This window comes from Haplochromis burtoni, unplaced genomic scaffold (assembly GCF_018398535.1).
Source record: "Haplochromis burtoni strain Fernald_Lab_line unplaced genomic scaffold, NCSU_Asbu1 Contig_80, whole genome shotgun sequence".
Taxonomy (NCBI): domain Eukaryota; kingdom Metazoa; phylum Chordata; class Actinopteri; order Cichliformes; family Cichlidae; genus Haplochromis; species Haplochromis burtoni.
In genome coordinates this window covers 727,357-749,587 of record NW_024582441.1, presented here as the reverse complement: position 1 = coordinate 749,587, position 22,231 = coordinate 727,357, and the positions used below count along the sequence as shown (strand labels likewise).

The following is a 22,231-nucleotide window of genomic DNA, read 5'->3' as shown; positions in this document are numbered from 1 at the left end:
CGACTCCCCTACAGATGAGCACTTGGCAACAGTTGGAAGGAAAAACTCCCCTTTAACAGGAAGAAACCTCCAGCAGAAGCAGGCAGCCATCTGCTGTGATCAGTTGGGAGTTTAAGTGCTGAAGACGGGACAAAAGACACGCTGAGTGGAGAGCCAGCGATTAATGTGTGGTGTGTGAGCACATAGTGTATCGTAAAGTAACACAAGTCTGTGTGTGTTCAGCATTTCTAATGTTTAGCTTGAACTACGTGTTTTCTTGACAATAACTGTAATATTGCAAACATCAAGTATTGCTGTCATATGAATAATTACTTGTAAATATACTGTAAGTAACCGTGTCTTTGTACAGTGAAGGTTACAGACTCTCCTTCTACCCCCTACATTAAAATTTTAGGTGTAAATATTTTGCACTAAACACAAAACAGAATCTGTTATGTGGTTGCTGTGAATTCTTTGGACCAAGATAATCTTTTCACTAGAGATGGCAGAGCTTGTTATACCAGTTCTGAGCAAAAGACTACCAAACACGTTTAACAAAGGGCCAGCGACTGAAACAAAATTACAAGGAGCAGCAGTACCAGTTTCCTTACACAAAGACGAGGAAGGCAAGGGTCACGAGTCGCTGCTGTACTTCAGGGAAAAGCACATTACAGAATGTGGTAGAGCACATCAGCACACTCTGAGGAGGAGGGAGGTGGAAAGGAGGAAGAAGGAAGGAGTAAATAGGAGAAGGATATGGTGAAGCAGGTGAGGGTGGAGTTAAGAAAACACAGAAGGCTGAACGAAGAGTAGCAGAGAGCACATTGATCCCCTGAGCCTGACAAATCACCTGAGAACAACAAGACAATGAAGCTCTGAACAGCCCAGCTGAGCCCGGACTCTTCAGCAGGGAAGATGTATGAAAAGTGCCTGACCGCAATAACAGGATTTCACTTTTGATTATTTCTCGTTTGGCTGTTAAGAGTAAACTGCAGGTGGTGAGGTAAGGCTTTGACCCCTATTTTTCTTCTGTCTGTTTGTAACACATGACCTGTCCTTGTGGCAGCATGTAGGAGGAGTGAGCTGATTAATGCACGCTATGTTAACTTTATGAAAGCGGCTGTAGTGTGGTTGGAGCCTTTTAGTGATTTTTATGACATAATGTATTATTTTTAGTCTGGGTGAATGAGCCGGTGCTGTTTTGCCAATCATGTTTGGCCTTTGGGCGTGTAGTGCATCACTGGAACTAATGTGATGAAAAAATGCAGGTAAACAGGTTTGGAGCTCTTGGCTGTGACGTAAAAGCGTGCTCATGAAGATGAGCTTCTATGAATTTAGACATAGATCATTAGGACTGCTTTGTTAGGCTTTTTCTGATATACATCTTTGATTAAAGTAGTCCAAAAGCCTCCGTGACAAAAATAAAGGTGCTAGACTTTAACTCTGACGGGCTGTTGTTGTTGTTTATGACTAGTTTGTAGCAGGAGGGAAATGCTCCGTATACCTCACAGATAGCAATACGACATTTGACGTTTCTGGTCTCAGTTACCTGTTTGCTCAGATGCCTCCTCGTACTGATTACCTGTAAGAGTCACATTACTATTAACAGATTCTGTTGCAGGAACAACAGGCCTGTCAGGCAACACATTCTAATTTGACTACTTCATCCATAACAAAGAAATCAATGGTTTTCCTACTGAGAAAATATCTGGACAACTTTTAAGTGTATGAAAGCACTAAAAACCTCCTCAGTATGAAGTCTGGTTGTGTGAGCTTCTTGCATCTCTTCATCGCTTTTTATTTTCTTTTAAATATGTGACAGGATGTCTTCAGTATCAGCTGCAGACTCTCAGTGCAAAACTGGAGACGCTATCTGTGGTAAGTTTTGTGGCTACTTCTGCTCACTAAACAGGTCTGACCATTTATGGGGCTTGACGAGCCTAACCCTTGTTAGAGAGACGTCTTCTGTCTTCGCCTGAAGATAGAAGATAAACTCTGCACGTCAGCTGAGCAAAAATATTAGCATAGACTGCATAACCACATCTGCCACTTTAAGTACTTTGAATCTAAAGACGGACGTTTCCTTGTGTACATTCCCTGTTTGCAGAGATCCGAGTGTACGAACAGGAGGTGATCGTCGTGCCCGTCTTCCTGTTGGCCAGCTTTCTGATAACTCTGGTCTTCATTTTACTGCTGCGCTTCTGTCCAGAGAAGGTCGATCGTATCCGTCCAAAGTCAAAGGTCACTACCAGGAGGATACTGCATGGCATTGATGGTAAGAACACAAAAAAAGAATGAAGTCGACTCTTGTTGTGATTTGGGGCTGCATAAATAAAATTGAATTGATTGAATGTTTTTTGTGATATTGGTAGTTTAAGTCAAATTTGTGGCCTGTATTTGCTTGTTCATGAAACAACATTATATAAAATTTAATCTAAATGAACAAAAAATAATACAATAATAATATTTTAAGCTTTTGTGTCCTTTTAATTTTGCTCACTTCTGTGAGACGTGCAAATTTTAATTGTTTTTCTGGAACTGTTTAATTTATTTAACTCATACAAGCAAACACGAACATTTAATAAATGGTTTGTAACACATTGTAATGTTGTGTTAGGCAGATGTAACTTCAGGTGAAGGAGTTTACAAATACTGTGCATTAATAAGTACTGAAAAAATCCTTATATAAGCAACTACTACAATTTTATGTGTTCAAAACCACATGCATGTTTCTGCTTCTCAACTTTTTATAAATGTTAAATAACATGACTTGAAATAGTGTCTAGGTTATGGTCTCATTTACTCCCTGTGTTTTCATTCAAACCTATATTCTCTCTGCAGCTCCATCAGGTATCAATGTTCTGGAGCATGAAAGCATTGCTTTGGACATGCCCAATTCCTACTCTACCTTCCAGTCCCCGCACACCTACCTCAATAAAGCATTTTCCAATTCTGTGGAGACACTCCCTCAACATCCCAGCCCACCGCCACAGGAGATTTTCAAGCCCACTTTCACTCTCCCACCGCAGCCCAGAGAGCTGCCCCGCCAGAGGCTCCCGGAGTCCTTCAACCTGGTCACGCCTCTCTCTGGCACCTTCTCCCTGCGCACAGACTCCTCCGTGTCCATCTACAGGGCCCGTATGGAAAACAGGAATGTGGTACTGCGAGTGCTAAATGGTGAGATTTTCACCGAGGTTTGTCTGTGAGTTTTGCAGATCTCATTTGGTTTTCAGTGCAAGATTCAGCATTTTCTTTTTCTCTCGTTGGCAGACTCGGCTAATGCCACAGAAAGGCACAACTTCCTGGGCTTTGCTTCCTTCCTGGCCCAGCTCGGACCACATCCCTTCCTGCCTGAGCTCCTAGGTGTGGTGTCACTGCGAGCTCCCCTGGTTACAGTTGTGGAAGAACTGGAAAACAGAGACCTGCTCAGCTTCTTGTGGAGATGCAGAGAGGTAGGGAGATACATTTTTAATGAGCTTCAAAGATGCAGCGTGTGCTACATTGATTCTCCTTCAAGTATGATAAAATCTAAATGTAAATCTCCAAATCGAGATGTAAAAGAAGAATTATTTAGACGTTTTTGTGACTGCCTTTCCAGGACAATGGGGATCCGCCATGTGAAATGACAGAGAGACGAATATTTACCATGGCAAACCAGGTGGCCAGTGCACTGGTTAGTATACAAATATACTGTATTTTCATTGGCTCTTTTTTAATGCTTGAGGGCAGTCTTTTAATATTTATAGGAACTGCACATGCTCATCTGGTTAATCTCGACTTCGCTGTCATGTTGCCCGATCAGGCGTTCCTTCACAGCAAAGATCTTCTCCATGGAAACATCCGTGCCCGTAGTGTACTGATCAGTAAGATGTTCACAGCCAAGCTTTGGGGCCTGCATGGAGTCTATACACGAAAGAACCAAGGAGCCACGCAGAGGGAGGATTCGAGCATGAAGAAATGGCAGGCACCAGAGGTGCTAGCCAAGAGGCCTGCCAGTGAGAAAAGCGACGTGTGAGTTCTTGTTAGATCTCATTTGAGCCTAATTTTATGTGTCACGTCTATAAAAGATGTCTTGGTGCTGTTTACCTTAATATCCTCTGATAGAGATGTTGCTACATGAAATGTGTAGTCTACAAGCTTGTTATTAAACTCCTGGAAGAAAGACTGTAACATCAGTTGCTTTTGTCTGTCCCTTTTTAGCTGGTCCTTTGGTATCTTATTGTATGAAATGACAACTTTGGGTAAGTTCAATTCTTACTTTTTAGAATATACTCGTAACTTTAAAAATTATTAATGAATACATCTTTCAAGAGTTGAATAATAGAACAATTTGAATTAGCTGTTAGACATGTCTCTGTACTTTTTACTCTGGGTTCCTGTGTGCAGATGGTCTCAGTGTTTTAAAAACAATACATTTGTGTGACAGTAATTTTGGATTTTAAAAGGATTTTTGTGCCGGTGTTGATCCTTAAGCTGTAAATTATTTAATTCAATAGAGTTACCTAAGAAAGTCATGCAAACCGTTAGAATTTACTGTATTTTAACATTGCAAAGTAACACTTGTGTACTTATTTCTATGCAGTCACATGAAACTTTGCTCAGTTCAGATTAATTTATCCACTGCTCTTCTAAAGTCTTACCACAGCATTTCAGTCAGATTGAGGTTATTTGAGCAATTCTGTTGTTTTAGCTATCAGCTTGATGGCCTCATATTTGACTCTAGAATACTTTGGTATACAGAGGACTTCACGGTTAACTCAGTGTTTGATTTGACCAAACATCTCCACTTTAGTCTCTTTGCTCCAGAACTCTTGTGGTTTCTTCAAATGCAGCTTTGCAAATCTAAGTCATGCTGCCGTGTTCTTTTCAGAGAGAAGAGGTTCTCTCCTGGCAAGCCTTCCAAACAAGTCGTACTTGTTCAGTCTTTTTCTAATTGTACTGTCATTAACTTCACAAGCTTCTCTGAGCATTGCACAGTCCGGCCTCACTGACTCCTGGCAGCTGTCTTGAATGTTTTCCATGTGAATCACGGACTTCAAATTGTTTGAAAATAGCCTTTCAATTCCTCCAAGATTGATGGACCGCACCAGTTTCTTCTTTTAGATCATTACTGGTATCTTTTCCCAGACTGCTACTTACCATCTTAATTCCTATGGAAAGAGTAAGGGTGGACTTGGTTTTTTTCACAGGATTGCATCAAAGAGTTTTCACATTTATACGCTATAATGTATCTACTAATTTCTCTTGCGTTTGTCCAGGTGAAGCTCCGTTTGCAGAGATCCCGGCTAATGAGCTTCTGCAGTTTCATCAGCGAGGAAAAAATCTTAAAAAACCATCAAACTGCTCCAACGCACTGTGAGTGTCCACTGCAATACTCCAGAAACGCCAAACATGAAGCGCTACACTTCCTCTCGTTAATCACCGCAAAAGTCAGATAAATTTCTTCATCTCTTCTTCGCACAGGTACACGATCATTAAAGGTTGCTGCCAGTGGAAGGATCAAGAAAGACCCACTCTGGCAGAAGTGCGCAAGAAGCTGGCTTCAGGAGAGAAGGCGGCCTCTGACAAGGTCATCAAGGCATCTGGGACAGTTAACATTGAGCAATACCTTCAAGAAGCTGGATACGGCGAAGCCAACAGCTACACTGTTTTCTGATTGCAGTTATCCTCAGCAAAAGCACTTTTACGAAACAAAAAAAATGACGTTCAGATGCAATACAATAGCTCAAAACTCTGGGTATGATCACTCTGGGAATTGAAATTGCTCCTTTTTCCTTCTTTCAACAGTTAACTTTGGGAAACATTAGGTTGTTTTTTTTATTTTTTTTTCCAAATTTCATTCATGTGTCTTGCCTTTCCCAATGTCTCTAATGTTCAGTTGGAGAAATAAAACCTCCGACTCGACATTTGGACCCGTAAACCTGACCGACGTACAGCTTCAACCTGAAACCTGTGCTAAATACTGTCCATACATGATGGTTTGCTAATTTTGTTTGAAGATGCCAATGTATGTTCCAATATATATATTTGCCACATTTTTTCATGATTTCGTATCAGACACAAGTGTGGAAATGAAGGACCCATCAATGTAATTTTGCCATTATTTCCATTGTAAATTATGTTTACTGATCAAGTTCAGTTTATGTGAACATGAAAATCTGTTTACATGAACTCAAATGTGAATAAAATAAAGATGACCTTATTTTTCATGCGGCTTTCATTAAGTGGAGGAGATAAAAACAAAAACACACAAAGCTCCAGTAACAGGTACTTTTTATTGGTAGTACTGCATACACGCACAGAGAGCGCTTCCAGTCGTTGAAAGAGCAAACCATGAGGAAAACCTATTTTCAGGTAGTTAGGTTGATTAAAGCCACTAAAACTACAGTATCCATGAAAAAATAATTTTGTTTGTAGTATAAAATGGAAAAGATACAAAACTAAACTTTCAATAACTGTTTTAATAACCTAATTAAAAAAGCCCAGGCTTTCTGTGTCTTTTCCGTGATATGATTGGAGCCTGGATGGAACATCTATGGCAAACTATAAGCTTAACTACAAAAAGAACGGAAATATCAACGTAATGGACTGTTGCTAATCACGTCGCTAAAGTTAAAGCACCGATTGAAATACAACAAGAAGGCAAGGTTCTTTTTTTTTTTTTTTTTGCACCCAAGTGGTGAACTGTCCTAGCACCGATGTCGCTATGCTGTCTGATTTGCAGTTTCTCCTTCCACGCGTAAAAACGCCTCTACTCACAGTGACAGAAAAAAACAAAAGAAAAACACTACTGACATGTATACTGGACTTCTCACGAACCACTCACACATATGCATTCATGTCTTCTGCACATTCAGTGTCCTGAAAGTAAACTCTCCATCTTCTTGTCTCTACAAGACCGATGGAGCATCTTCATTAATCCCAAAGTTCTCAGTCTTTTTTTTTTTTTTTTTTAAGAGTCCAAGTGTTGATTTCAGTGAGAAGTTGGCTATGAGAACACAATCCTGGAGTCCTTCTGGCAGCATTACTCACGCAGGCTGTTGATGGAGGCACAGATCTTGAGAGCGGGACCCAGCTTGATGTTCATGGTGGAGATGAGATGGTCCTCACGCAAAAGCAGCAGCGCCTGCCCGTCTATTTCCTGAGACTGAAACTGGGCAGCCAGCTCCTCACAACCTGATCGACCAAGAGACTCAGTTAATGCAGGAGACAATAAAGAGAAACAACATGTGACGAGTGAACTGTAATCAGATGGACCACCAACCTTGAAGTGAGGAGATAAACCTGTAGACTTCGTCCACGCTCCACTGGGAAGGAGTCGAAGACAGGAAGCCAGCCCCCTCTAGTGGAAGACTTCCAGGAGCTGAGCTGTCAGACTGAAGAGCGCTGTGCTCGGCTCTTGAGCAGGAGCGGGAAGAACTCGGAGACAGTGAAGGAGAATCGTCTTCTTCGCCATCGCTGGATACTTCATCTGAACGACTGGACTCTGAGTTAAACTGCACCCAAAACAGCAGACATTGAACTACAATCAGCAGCATTTTTATACTATTATTATGTTGCAGGACAAAAAAGAAAAAAGGATTTCCAAAAACAGCTGTGAATGTTAGTTTTCAAACATAATGGCCTTGATTTTTGTTTTGTTTTTAAGACCGTTAACAACAGAAAACACACGAGACATCCTTTAAAACCTACAGGTGTTACCTTGACAGGTAGATGCTTGGTTGATATTTTATTAGAGGTGATATTAGAACTGCTCCTGCGAGTGGAGCCCCTACGCCTAGCAGTGCTCTCTGTGGGTGCTGGATTTGGTGCCAGCCCTGCAGCTGTTCTCCCTCTGCTGGATTTGTAGTGCTGGCTGCAGCTTACATTATACCTGCAAATGAAAAGCAAAGTCAGCACTGAGAGAGACATTCTTGTTTGTTTGCCTCCCCTGAGTAAATTTCCAGTGTTACTATTGTCTAAAAAGGGGGTCAAACTTAGTTTCACATTTAACGAAACGGGTAAAATAAAAATCACATTAAAGATCAGATGTCTTCAGCACACATATCTTGCTTAATCTTCTCAAATAAAGCCAATTAACAGCAAATCGATAAACATATTGTTTAGCCATCTTTCTGTCAAGAAAAATGTTTTCAGATAAGAGTAGGCCACCGTGGCGCCAACTCACAACAGCCCGAGTATAAAAGCTACTGCCTGAATTAAAAAAGAAAAAAGCTTCCTGATGTTAAAGCAGAATATTTTTGTTCTTGCACAGCATTTCTCACAAGCCCGAACATGAAACAGCTTTATCTGTGCCATAGTGGCAAATTGGAAACTGCATTCAAAGCCCCATCAATTTGAGATTTAGCTGAAAAAATATTTCAAAGATGTACATCACTTTCTACTACACTAACTTTCTCAAGCTTTTGTTCTCTGGCTCTGTGGCTCTGCAGCTGTGTAGATTCAAAATTACAATGCTAATTACAGGATTTTTAAAATGGCAGAGACTGTCTCTGACAAAGGGCTACGTGAGCCCTAGATAAAGAAGTACTTCCACCTCCTTTGAATCTGTCTACTTTCATCATTTGCTTTAATCAGTCGTGCCACCCTGTTAGCTAGTGTGCTAGCTTCAAACTTCAGTGTAAGTGGGTAAATTTGCTTATTTTAGCCCTTAGACAAGACCTGCAGATCGCAGCTTCAACTAGACAGGCCAGAACATAGTAAGAAACTTGCTCTCTTTTTAAAGCATTTTTAAAGCAAATAAATGCAAAAATACCCTCCAAATAATTCAAACTCACTGTAAGCAAATGCCCGTCTGTGCAAAATGAGTTTAAAAACATAAACAACTGTGGGATACTGTTTGTCCGTGATTTGGACGGGGGGAACAAATTATGGCAGGATCAGCCTGATATTATTTGTATCCCACTGTAACTTTACTGTATAAAGAGCTAACATCTCCAAAATGTCAGGAGTAGTTAGTTATTATAAGAAGTGTTTGTGAACTTAAAATCAAGAATGTGGGATACTGTTTGTCCGTGATTTGGAGAGCCCAGCGCGTGCTCCCGACGCAGGGAAAACCAATTCTGCAGGGGAGACCTACCTCGGAACTTGTGCAGGTGAAGCCAAAGGGAAAATATGTTTCACCATATTTTCTAGTCTTTGGCTTGGAAGGAAGTTGGTTTGGAAACATATTTGGCGAAGCTTCATCTCCTGCTTTGCGTTTGTGTGGGAGCCCCGTCAAAAACCTCTCCATTATGCTACCAGTGTGCAAGCAGTCTTTTTTTTCTCATATCGTGCCGCCCCCTGCAATGGCTCTGCGCCCCCCCCCCCAGGGGGCGCGCCCCACACTTTGGGAACCTCTGTTCTAACCAAATACTGCAGTCAGTGGCTTAAACTGCAAAGGCTTTAGCTGTTTTCCTAATAAGATATGAATGTCCTTTGAACCTCTGAGCTTTTATGGCTAATTAAGAAGGAACAAAACAACACATAATGTGTATGTAAGCTGAAACAGAAACAAAACTGTACCTTTTGGCGCAAGTATTAGTACAGAACCTCTTTGATCCTCTGAACTGGCTGGCTGGAGCAAGGTTCCCACAGTATTCACACTTCAACACTGAGTAGGGAAAGAAAGACTTTACACTACTGACCATAAACACAGCTTAAAGCTACCATACTTAATGAATAATAAACCACCACTTACATGGAGGTCCATTTTCTGTGCAGCCAACCAGGGCAAAATCTCCGTCTTTGGGAAGCCGAGCAACCTGTCACATCAAGCTAGTAAGACACTTTTTTCTTTCTCATGGTAACCTTAACATTCATTATCTGACTGTGCATGTATTATCACACTTACAGGGAAGGGCTCAGCTCCCTCCTGAATCACAAAGCCCTCAATAACATGAGTGAGAACTTGTGGTTTGACGACAGCCTGGGGAACAGGTGCTCTGTCTTTGTCCCCGTGCCCTACTCTTGACAATGGGAGAGGCAAAGAAAGCGTGGGAGGAGATGAGAAGGCAGCTTCTGAAGGAGGAGCTGGTGAATCATGAAAAAGAAAAAATAATGAGCTTACAGTGAGAATTTTGAAGACGTTCTACAAACGTTTTATGCATGAATTGGAGAAGACAAGCTGACGTACCTGAGTCCTTTGTAGGTGCAGGAGATAAAGGAGGAGCCGAGTCTTTCATGGGTGCTGAGTCTGAAGATTCTGTCATCTCATTCAGGCCATCACAGTCATATTTCCTCTTGAGAGAGCCAAGAGGAGCTTTTGTCTAACAGCATGTGGGGGGGAAAAAGCCTTGTTACAATCCCTTGTACAAAGACGTCTCTCCCTACACCTAACCCAAGCAGTAAATCCTTTGATCTTACCATAGTACTGTTGCTGGAGGCCGTGCCAACATTCCCACCAGATGGACTTTCCTGGGCTGTGCTATTTCGTGCCTGTGCCAGGGCCACAGCTTGCATATTTCCTGCTACGCCCTGCCTGGCTCCCACAAGCTGGACAGGGATGTGAGGAGGGTTGTGACCTGCAGCAGTGGACTGATTATTGCTAGGTGGAGCTGGGAGAATGGGCGGTGGGTGTCGAGGGGGCAGCTGCAACGGTAAACGGTGTCCCTGAACTGTCTTGGGCTGTATTGGAACAGGACCTTTGTCTACATTAGTGCTAGACTGTTGCAGGGGTTGCACCACCAGAGTTTGAGTGTTAACATTTGCTTTTGGTGCCACTGAGCCAATAGGGTAGCCCTGGGTGGAGGTAGGAACATTTGACGTGGGTACTAGGATCACCGGTGCAGCAGAGGGGGTCAGGAGGAGTTGGGAGAGAGGGAGTCCTGGAGAGGAAGTGGATGAAGAAGCTACAGAAGAAGCAGGAGTTACAGTCATGGCAGCCTGATTTCCAGTCTTTACAGTCAGTGGATTTGTGGCAGACTGTTGTGTAAAGCTGCTCTTGGCAATTTGTTGTTGCTGTTGTGGTTGCACTTGTTGCTGCTGAACTGTCTGTGGGAAACTCTGTTGCTGTTGCTGCTGCTGACCAAGAGAAAAGCCAGAAGCATCTTTCCTTTCTGGAAGCTCAGATTTAACAGCAACTGCTTTGGTTGTGGAAGCACAGTGTAAGGCAAGGTTCTGCACCTGAGAGATGAAGAAAGGAGCAGGGTGTGATCAAATTTAAATAGTTCTTCCTTCACAACCATTTCTTCAAGATTACATGGCTAGAGCGTTTGGTAAAAGCACACAAACCTGATCATTGTCAGACTGGGTGCTAGCACCGGTAGAAGCAACTTCGTGCTGTTGCTGCTGCTGCTGGGGCTGAGTTTGAGCAACTGCTGCAACAGTAGCAGTTGCTGGGCCACCAGGCATGAAGATGAGCTGAGAACGGTTGACCTATGTGGGAAACAGCAGAGATGGTCAACCTTTATTTCTCTTAATGACTGCAAGAAAGATTTAATGATTTCCCTGCATTTTCTCTGGATTGTCTGTCAGTGTGAATTTTACACAAAGGTTTCCAACCATTCTTACTATATCATAACAATATGTTACATAAATTAATTCAAAGTATATGCATTTAATAGATTTTGTGGATAATCAGTTTTAACCCACTCTAAGATACATCTGTCCCGGTCCTGCTGAGTTTCCACCCAGCAGCACTGACTGGTTGATAGCAGTTTTGGTTGCAGAGGTGGCCGGACCATGAGGACGAGGACTGGACATAGTCCCTCCCGCAGAGGTGGTGCTTAGATTGACCTGGAAGGCACACACATATTTATATTTTAACTCAAACTTTAAGAGAGCCAAGGCTGAGGTGTTTTGAACATGTACAGAGGATTGATAGTGGATATATTGGACAAAGAATACTGAATATAGAGCTGGTAAGTAAGAAGAATAGAGGAAAATCAGAGAGAAGGCTCATGGATGTAGTGAAGGAGGACATGCAGATTGTTGGTGTTACAAAAGAGGAAGCAAGGGATAAACTGTGATGAACATAAATGATCCGTTGTGGCAACCCCTAAAGGGTGCAGCTGAAAGAAGATTCAAATCTTTCTAATTATCTGTAAGATATAATTAAATAATAATTTACAAAAACTTACAGTGGTGGGCACTTGGGAGATGCTGTTACTTGGAGTATTGGACTGGCGACTAGCAGCAAGTGTGGCCTGTTTTAAAGAGACATGAAAAGGTTTGATTGGGACATGTCTGTTTGTTTTTATTTTAGTCTTTTTCTTGTTGTTGTGCATGTTGTGCATATTCTTGTCATACCTGTTGCACAGCAGCTAAGTTGTGGAACTGAGCACTATTTGCGATCTGCTGCTGCAGCATGAGCTGCTGGAAGTACTGAGCAGCATTAGGCTGTCTTTGCAGAGCTTGCAGAGCCTAAAAAAAACACATACATACTTATTTGGCTAATACCAATTCAAAAGTTTGTTTTTCATTTTTTAATTTAAATGGTACTGTTATTGTGACATGTAAAGCATTCATTTTGTTAACATTTGGACACAATCACTCACCTGTACAGCCTGTCTCTCATACAGAGACATGCGGGCTATCTGTGGTGCATGAGAATTGCCACTTGTCTGAGAATTTCCATTGTTGGTGCCTGTATTTTGGTCTTCACCTGCATCCATGTTTACTGCTCAAAACGAAAAGGCCAATCATCAGAAGTAGCTGTGTCAACAGTTTTAACTATAAACGATCTATATGGTGTATTTGCTATTTCTCACTGTGGGTACAGAGAAAAATAAAGAAAAAAATAATTAATAGACGACAAATGAAATGATTAGTCACTAAATATAAACAAAGGCGGATTATTAAACGTCCTTTGTTGGACTGCACCCTCAAAGTTTCCAATTGATTGTTTATGTTTTTAAAGTGCAGCAGATTATTCGCTCTTGTGGGCATATCACGAGTTTTTACTATCGTGGCAAGCAGGAGCATTGTGGTATTTTCTACAGCAGGCCTGTTGTCAAGATGATAGATGGGTAGGAAAGAAAGACCAACATGGAGGAAAAGTTGAAAATAGCAAAGGAAGCTAGCTATCCAGCGATGGCTAACTACAAAGGATTACACAGGTTTAACGATCTCTCGACACTAGTACAGTATACCATAGTTAAAAAAATGCATTCCCGTGTGCAGCAAAACTCCGAATGCATATATAGAAAAATGAAAGTAGATGAGTCGTTTGTTTGACGCAAACACCTAACTAAAAAACATAAACAGAGGCTAACTAATTAGCAATGCTATCTGTTTTCTGCAGATAGAAAGCAAGCAGCTAGCTGACCATTACTGCTGCTACATGTCAGAGCTTAATGCCTTTCGGTGTCCGTTTGTGTCTACCTCTTCTTGGCTTTCCGTCCTTTTCACAGTTAAATTGAGTTCTTTTTCGGATATTGGTTGTAGCTGCCAACAACGACAGGGATTTCTAGGTTTTTTGCCTCCAACAAAACCCCGCCCCTCACAAAGCAGTTCTTTTCCCCTCCTTCTTCTTCTTTTTTGGATATTCTGGAAGACTGTAAACCATTGTTAACAGACGGACGGAGCCACCTACTGTTTCAGTGTGTAAACTGCATCGAAATCTATTTGTGTACTTTGGCAAACAAACTGGGATTTATGCAATTAGTTTTTATATGTTTTTTAAAAACTTACAGCGAGCTAACCTTTGTAATGAATAGAAGTACTTTTGATAACTACAGTATTCTGCAAAAGACACTCTTCATTTCTTTATATTTTCTAGGAGTCATACACTAACCTTTTAGTGATTCAAGCATAAAAAGACGCCTAGCCTAAATCTTCACAATGTTCCCAGAAACACTGTCAGTACAGTGAAAACATACCTCCCCATAGCCTGGACCTCAATTTTACTGAAGGAGTGCGGGATCATTTTGACAACGGAGCAAAAATTACCCAACACCTAAAGAAGAGTTTTGAATGTCTTCAAGAAGCCTGGAGGACTATTCCTGAAGGCTACTTAAAAATTACAAGAAAGCTGCTAAAAGATGTGTGCTCAAGAATAAACATTGGTCATGTCTGAGCCTCTTTCTCCATGTTAGTTAACAACAGTTTATCACTATAAGCGCTTAATTAACCTAATTTAATACAAGGTTTATGACTATTCTAGTTTATGAATGCATTTGTTTATATAATCCATTATTTCTAATATAACCTAATTTATTCCATCAAATCCTAAAAGATGAGTGCACATAGGTTTATGGAGTTATCACAGCATAAACTAGTTTTATCATTTCTTTTTAATAGAATCAGAAAAAAAAAAAAGATTTGTGACTTGTGTCAACTTTTAGCCAAACATAACATTAATCATATGAAACCTCAGACCAGTGAACTAAGCAAAGAAAATTCAGTGTTAACACAAAAGCGAAAAAGACCAAATATCAGTGCTCACAGTGAATACAAGTAGCATAACTCAATGATAATTAATAGAAAAATAACATTCATGTCCTGTTCAAAAAAAAAAAAAAAGCCTGGTTCAGTCCTTAGCAGCACTGATGTTTAGGTTTATGTAAAAATATTATAAATCCCAAGTTTAAAAGTGTAACATTTTTACAACTAGAGTACTGAAAATGAAGTATCCTCATTGCTGCCATATGTATCTCCTACTGCAGCCTGAACATGAGTCTATAGTAGTAAGGTGGGTACATGTAGCACTGTTTCTGCGCTTTGGGTCAATTTCACCACATCAAGAAGCAGGTCAGCGTTTAAGCACTATAATGTTCATTATTAAACTGTTTTGTGATTATTAAAATGTAAATATTCCTTTATATTTGATTATTTCATGAAAAAGCACAGAAGACAATTTCTGAATAAGTATAAATAGCAGAATTCAGATATAATTGCCTTCAAATTCTCATCACTACAGGCAACATTTAAATGACAAAAGATACATTAAGTGAATTTAATTTTGACTTTTAGTTGGATGCTTTGCTCCTCACCACAAATTTCGTTGGTATTGCGTCAGCACCACTGACCTCTGACAAAAATTAAACCGTGGAGCTCAGATTTCAGTCAAGCAGCCGACCTTCTGACTGGGATCTTAGCGCTGAGCTTCTCTGCAACATGTGAGAAAGGACGACGCCCAGCTAAAAATCAAATTCAGTTCAACTTTGGTTTGTTTGCACTGATTTCTAAATGTGTGGTAAGGCTGTAAGTACAGTCCCTGTACTTAAACATTTACATTCACTTGTTACAAACCTGACTTTTTAACCTAAACAATAACTGTTTAAACTGCACACACATTTATTTGTATGCCTGTGAACATTAAGCAAGCTCAACCCAAATAAACACAGAGGGGTGTACTATGAAGCCAGATTAATGGGTTAGCGAGGTATGTTGGGCTTTCATTCACTCTCTTTTTAGCATCTTAACTACTGTCATACACGTAGCCTGGTCCTGCGCAGCCTTTCGGTTTGTAATTGAACTGAAGAGCCACATTTTCACTGATTCTCTTATTTACAGTAAGCTTTAGCTGCAATACAGATTCTCTGCTGTAGGAATGTCATTTATCCAGAATATAAAACCTGTTGAGACACTTCTAAAACAGCACTGCAGATTCTAACTGGAATATTCAATTTTTCTTTTATAAATGTCTTTATTTTTGGTCCTAATCTGCTAGAATTCCACCTACTGGAACAAAGTTTAGAACTGTTACACCAAGAATTCTGAATGAATAAAAGTAATTTATCTTACAAGTGACGACAAACTGAAGTGATGCTTTCTTTAGGCTGTGGGAGTGTGTTAAAGTTTAAGAGCTGTAATTTGTCACATTAGAAATCAACAGCAGAGGTGAAATAAATATATTATGAAGTAAACTATTTAATTTACTGATAAGTGTGCGTGTAATGATCGTGACTTCACAAGATTAAAGATTTTCGGCAGCATTACTCTCGTTTCCTTTGCAGCTGCAGTGTTGCATGTTATTTATAGATCTGTATCACCTGATTAGACGGAGCTCAAATGATCGATTTTGTAAAGTCAAAGAGTTAAATGACGCATCTAAAACTGCACAGAGCATGAAGCAGAAAGCCTGAGTTAATGAAGAAAACTGATAACCACCATTGTAACCCTTATCTCTTATCGGGGCTTCTAGGCTTTTATCAAGCCAGCTAACACAACCCCACCAATTATATTGAATTTGCTTTTCAGTACACCCCTCTGCTCGTGACAAACCAACAACATCTGAGAAAAAAAATAAAGCATTCGTTTAGCAGAAAAGAACTGTACACAATGTGGCATTTAGCTGACACAAGATAGAAATATGATTCTTCAAATTCTCCCTTTTCTGCCAGATTTTCACAGAAGAGTCTTTATTGTGAAATAGCTTTCTTGAAGGAATCACTCATTTGTCTGACATCAAACAACTGTTTGAAACGTACGGTGTAAAAAGTGTGGACATGATCATCAGCCCTATGAGTAACATGCCCTCCTGTGTGACAGGGAGATGAAAGATTTTTTTGCCCTAGGCACAAGTCTGGAATAAACACAGAATTAGCAAGTACTGACGTAATTCACTCACAACCCCCCCACAAGAAAACAGACTTGTGTCTACAAGCAGCCTGATAAGCTGTAACCGATTAAACTGCATCACACGGTGAAGATTTTAGTCCCAACATACTAAGGTCACATAGGCAGCAACTGGTCATCTCTCTCCTCTGGCTCTTCCTGTAAATTGTCTGTAGCCTCTCCCCTGTAAGCTGGCGATTCCTCTCGCTTGCGCGACCGGCACACAAAGTCACATCCATCCTGTAAGCACAGCGAAGAAAAGAACAAAAACAATTGTCCTTATTTATTTATTTTTATTTCATCAGACTCTGACCTTTCACTGACGGTGTTCATCAATTAGATTTAGCTTACCGCTGCCAGGTTTCCAAACTCCACCCAAAAAGCATAATTGGGGAATTGCTCCACCCCTTTAGCTCCAACGATCACCCGCTGGTAGAGGAAACCTCCAACAAGGTAAACAGCCAGAAGAGAGAAACCACTGAAATGTGAGAGGTTATGATTATTGATCATCTGTAATATCACAAGCTCTCACATTCATTAAATTAACAGATGACTTTACATACATGATGAGAATAATGGAGCCAGTGCTGATAATGGAGCCAGTGCTGAGCTTGGACTCAATTACAGGACACACTGAACTGGTGTCCAACTCAAACAGATAGAAACAGTTTTCCTCCTTTTCCCTCTCCTCCAGACCCACCTCCAGCTTACCCTGGGAGAGAGAGTGAAACACAGGTGTATACAAAGTGTCTTTGTGCAACTTTCTAAACATGCAACATGTGTATAACATGTTTTTATTTCAATAACTCTACTGTTTAATACAAATAGGCTCATTCTGTGTTCCACTGTATTAAACGTCTTCGTCACTCTACTGTAAATATCCTTGCTTGGTTTCAGGTGTCTGGAAAGCCTTGAGCTTCAAGGAAACATTATTCAGAGCGTCCTCATGGATCAAATTTCATTTTCACAGACCTGATGCAACATGCCGCCACGGCTGCAGCTGACTGCTTTTTGTTTCTGTTTTTTTCCTCAAACTCAAATCTGCTCGGCTAGAAGCTTTACACATTTCATTTACCACTTTTACATTCCTGTCGCAAGAGATCATAATGATGGCTTTCCTTTCTTCCTTATTGCAGTGTGCATCGTATTTTTCACCATTTGTGTAGATCAGCATCACCCAGTCACCTGAAAGGACACGTTTGATAAGATTTAGATTTATACTCCTCAGAGTTGGCCTCAGGCTATGATGCAATTATGAATTATTTATCAGTTTCCAATACAGTTAAGATTCACGCACATACCCTTACGGTCATGTCTGAACTAATAAGAGAATGTTTTTCGGATTTTGCATAGTCTTACTTCCTCCAATGGCCTGTGTATGCGTGTATTTGCCAATCACTGTTGTCTTCTGTAATTTCTTGTCCACTTGAATAACCCCAGCATTGGGAGCACCCCCTGCATCCCCACATAACTGGAACACATATGTGTAGCTCTCGTTCGAAGCCTTGTCCTCAGCTGTAAAGCTGTCAAAAAAGAACAAATCCCAGAAAAAAATTAAATAAACATGGCCCATATAGATTCTTCCTTTAACATAAAATTATATTATTAAACACAACAGGGATTCCAAAAACATCTCATCTCCTAACAAGCACTGAATACGCTGGTACACAAGTGACTCATTCCTTACTTCTTTCCTACGAGCGGCTCTAGTCGCTCCAGAACTTTCTGCTGTAATGGACTGTGAGATAACAGTTTGCAGTCTTTGGTGCTCTTCACACTATACACCCCACTCACAGAGAGGACCAGATGAAATGCCATGATCCACATGAGGAACGAGATTCCTCTGCAGCTACTGAACACCTGGAACAGATGTTAGATGATAAAGAAAAAACAATCAAAACGGGCAATTCTCAATTGTGATTGCTTGCTATTTGTTTCATGTTAGTAGGATTACGTTTATTGTGAGACCATACAAACTGTCTAATGCAAGACTGTTTCATACCATTTACATTACAGTAATATAAACGGTGGCATTATTGAAATACTTGCGGTCAACCATACAAAGGCAGTGGAGATGAGCATCAGGGGTAATTTGTAACTGAAGGATAGCAGCAAGATTGAACGGGAAGGCTTACATGATTATAGTGAGATGGTAAAGGAGACAGTGGGTCTAAAATAGCAGGCACACAGGAGGTAGCAGAGCTGAAGATGCTAAGATCTTCAGTCAGAGTGATCAGAAGGGACAGGATTAGAAATGAGTACATCCGAGGGACGGCGGACGTAGAGCGGTCTAGAAAGATAGTTTGAGAGACAAGGTTGTGATGTGCAGAGGAGGGATTTTAGATTCATATGGAGCTGCCAGCCAGGAGAAAAGAGGAAAATCACAGGGTAGATTCATGCATGTCGTGAAGGAGGACATGCATGTGACAGAAGATAAAGGTAGCTTAAGCTGAAAGCAGATGTGCCGTGGTGACCTCTAATGGGAGCAACCAAATAAGAAGCAGAAACAACTGCAGTGTGGTAGCTATCCCTTTAAGAGCTGAAACAGTTATTGGGTAATGTCATAGTCATATGACAGAAAACTAGAAAAAGAAATATATTTAAAAAATTTAAAAACAAATATTTACTCCTTTAATTTGAATATTCATCATCTGTTATATTCAGCTGAATTCCTTTGGGTTTTAAGACTGCTATCTAGAAAAAAATCTAAATATTTAGCAGCACTTTTTTTGATAATCGTCTGACACTTCAAAACACAATGAACCTGTTATGTTAGTTTAATGTGTACATTAAAATGAATATGTGGCAGTTCTCATGCTTTTGACACCTTGTTACAGGTTGCAGGTTTTTGCATTAACACAAAATACCTCAGTTATCAGGTACTTACATTTAATGCATTATTCCACAAACCGTTTGCGGTTTTTAACACCACAGTTCATAAAAATAGGTAAAACAAGGGAATACTCAAAGCTTCAGTGGTTAAACTTTGAATATGAAGCACCTTTCACATGCTTCCTGAACAAAGAGAGGGGAGTAAAGAGACGCCCACTTTCCTATTCATTTAAAATGGGGGGGAAATTTTAATGACATAAAACATAGCACTAAACTAAAAGACAATAACGATATAGGAAATTCAGTTGTGAAAGGCGATGTTTGCAAGTCTTTCCTGAAAAGAAAGTATGCATCCAAAATGTCTGCTTCTATTTGCACGAGGCAATAAGTTTTACTGATGAGAAAACAGTCCGTTTATAATTTCTCTGACAAAGATGCTGCTTTGGCTGGATTGCACACCTACCTTCATGACTCCCGTCACTGCGAATCAGCGGGGAAATCTTCTTTGTGAGAAATCTAACAGTTTATCATACAAGCTGACAGTTTAAACAGTTGCTCTGAGCTTCCTCACGCTAACGTCGCTTCCTGGTTGACTCAATTAGCAACTAGCCGACTCTTTAGATATGCGCATAAAACAAACTTCATCTGCGCGGAGTCTGTTTTACATTATTATTTTTAATCAACGTTTTCCGCCCTTTTAATTCGGCCCTGAAGAGATAACACGCTTTCCCTTCAACTGTGCCCAAGAGGCTAACAGGCTAAAGATAGCGGTGAAGGAGTGCGGAAGTGAAACCAAACAGAGCAACACGCGCATGTGACAGTCCAAATGAAACTCAGCCAATGAAAGGCGGCTGAGGCCACGCACACCCGCGTCAGCTGACAGGGGAGCAAGCGTCACAGAAAGGTTTACTAAGTCACAGCGTCACCATTCATGGTATTTCTATGTCAGGCAAAAAAAATTAATACATACAATAATAAATAAAATAAATACGTAAGTAAATAAACAAGATAAACAAAAAATGAATAATAAATACATAATACATATAAATACAATAAAATAAATGCATAACTAATACATAAAATAAAACTAAAATAAATAAAATAAAGTAAGCAAATGAATAAATGCGCTTGATGGTATAATGTGGAGTTTTGTGTGCGCTGCCAAACAGAATTAAACAACTATTATTCAAACAAATGTATCTAACTAAAACCTGTAAATTTAATTGATCACTGATATAAATAACAAATATTATCTTTATAACTACATAGTGGAAATTCTTGTTTGTTCAAACAATGTCACATGTGACATTGTTTGGAGTTATTTCCATGATTTAGATCCAAAAAACATATTTTGGTAAAGAACTCATAATTAAAGAAAATTACTTATTATTAATAATAATAAGTCATAATACACAATACTGTCTTGTGCTGCATTTACCTGACAATCTAATAAGATGAATTTATATAAATACATGTTTTTCAAATTTGCTAAATGTAGTAAAAATTACATTAAAATCAACATTGCTTTAATTTAAAATGAGCTAAAAAAAATTTGACTAAGTATAAAAAATAATTTCAGTTTCAGTATTTAGTCAGGTGGTGAAGGTTTTCACTGTGACTCAGACTCTACACGATTGCCAGTCAGCTGCCGACAATAAGTATTTTAATTTGTATGGTATTACTTCCCTATCATGATCATTAAAAAGACTAAAACACTGAAATGAATCAAAATTAAGAAAACATTTCCGAACAATAAAAATTAGACTTAAAAGCAAATCTGCTCTAGAAATAAACTGAAATGAGCTGAAACAGAAAGGCAAAATGAAAGAGAAAATAAAACCTATTGAGAGAATTACTGTAAGACTGTAAAATATGTGTGTCACACCTATTTGGACAAGTAGAAGAAAGATTGCTTCACTGGTGCTGATGTATACAAGTGCCAGCTATCTTTTCAAAAATACACATTTCACCTTCTTGATTGGAAAACAAAACTACTTTCTGGGGAGTGAGCATGCATAAATGGAATTAAAACAACTTTGTCTATCTAAAAAGGGTGTTATGGGCTTGGCACATGGTATCATACCTGATGAATATTGCAATGAAGTTGGATGAAAATATCAGTTCCTCGCCTGCAAAATTTTGGTTACTATAGACATCTGCTGCTGGAAATCAGACATCCAAATATTTATAGTTCAAGCAAGCCATCATTCTGTGTTAGCCTGAGCTACATTCCTGAGAATTCATATTCAGAGACAGGAATATGTCAGATATTTACCCCAAAAGTTTTTAAGGACCTAGCTCAAGACATTTATCCCAGATGCCTTGATTCTGATGTTTTAGACATTCTTTCAGCTCTGTTTGAAAAAGAGATCAATAAAAGGATTGAACATCAAGAAAATTCATCAGAAAACTTGTATCTGGTATCTCATTGTTTTAATTACCCAGGGATTGTGACTATAGGTGCACCTCCCAAGAAAAGTAACTACATGTCAGATTAGCACAGTCTACAGATGTTGTCATTGGCCTGTTCGGCACGTTCCTCCTGTCGATTTCCCAGTACTGAACATGGCTGCATTGTAACACTGAACAAACCCAAAAACCTATGCAACAGTGTACTAGAAGTTTGAGGCCACTCTGGTAAAAAAAAACAATCATAAAACCTCACACCACCTGTCAACCTCAGTGGTTGAGCGATGATGATTTGGGTTTATTTTGCAGCCATAGAACCTGAGCACCTTGCAGTCACTGAGTCGACGAGGAACTCCTTTGTATACCAAAGCATTCTTGAGCCAAGTACAAGGGCAGCTGTTCAAAAGCTTAATCTTGGCCAGAACTGCGTCATACAACAGGGCAATGATCCCAGTTCTGAAAAAGAAATGAATCAAGGTGTTGCAATGGTCCAGTCAATAGATCTGTCTGACCTAAATAGAGCTGTGCATAA

The 22,231-nt window shown here is 39.9% G+C and overlaps 3 protein-coding genes across 3 annotated transcripts; 1 reads left to right on the top strand and 2 right to left on the bottom strand.

Moving 5' to 3' along the window:
- Positions 1-605: 605 nt before the first annotated feature.
- Positions 606-6,181, top strand: styk1b (serine/threonine/tyrosine kinase 1b). The gene is made up of 10 exons (XM_005925273.3): positions 606-982; positions 1,802-1,857; positions 2,087-2,254; positions 2,821-3,156; positions 3,250-3,431; positions 3,578-3,652; positions 3,782-3,990; positions 4,180-4,220; positions 5,238-5,334; positions 5,443-6,181. Exons 2-10 carry the CDS (start codon positions 1,803-1,805, stop codon positions 5,633-5,635), a joined length of 1,356 nt encoding a protein of 451 aa, XP_005925335.1. The 5' UTR covers positions 606-982; position 1,802; the 3' UTR covers positions 5,636-6,181.
- Positions 6,182-6,235: 54 nt separating this feature from the next.
- phc1 (polyhomeotic homolog 1) lies at positions 6,236-14,907 on the bottom strand. The gene is made up of 14 exons (XM_005925272.3): positions 13,282-14,907; positions 12,456-12,577; positions 12,208-12,321; positions 12,039-12,104; positions 11,551-11,694; positions 11,191-11,334; positions 10,324-11,082; positions 10,094-10,226; positions 9,812-9,990; positions 9,659-9,722; positions 9,484-9,571; positions 7,681-7,852; positions 7,244-7,475; positions 6,236-7,155 (listed from the first exon to the last, which is right to left on the bottom strand). The coding sequence occupies exons 2-14, from the start codon at positions 12,570-12,572 to the stop codon at positions 7,004-7,006; spliced, it is 2,364 nt and encodes a 787-aa protein (XP_005925334.1). The 5' UTR covers positions 12,573-12,577; positions 13,282-14,907; the 3' UTR covers positions 6,236-7,003.
- Positions 14,908-15,208: 301 nt separating this feature from the next.
- m6pr (mannose-6-phosphate receptor (cation dependent)) lies at positions 15,209-20,135 on the bottom strand. Its single transcript, XM_005925274.3, has 7 exons — positions 19,754-20,135; positions 18,146-18,318; positions 17,818-17,981; positions 17,534-17,643; positions 17,022-17,170; positions 16,810-16,936; positions 15,209-16,698 (listed from the first exon to the last, which is right to left on the bottom strand). The coding sequence occupies exons 1-7, from the start codon at positions 19,757-19,759 to the stop codon at positions 16,576-16,578; spliced, it is 852 nt and encodes a 283-aa protein (XP_005925336.1). The 5' UTR covers positions 19,760-20,135; the 3' UTR covers positions 15,209-16,575.
- Between the last annotated feature and the right edge of the window lie 2,096 nt (positions 20,136-22,231).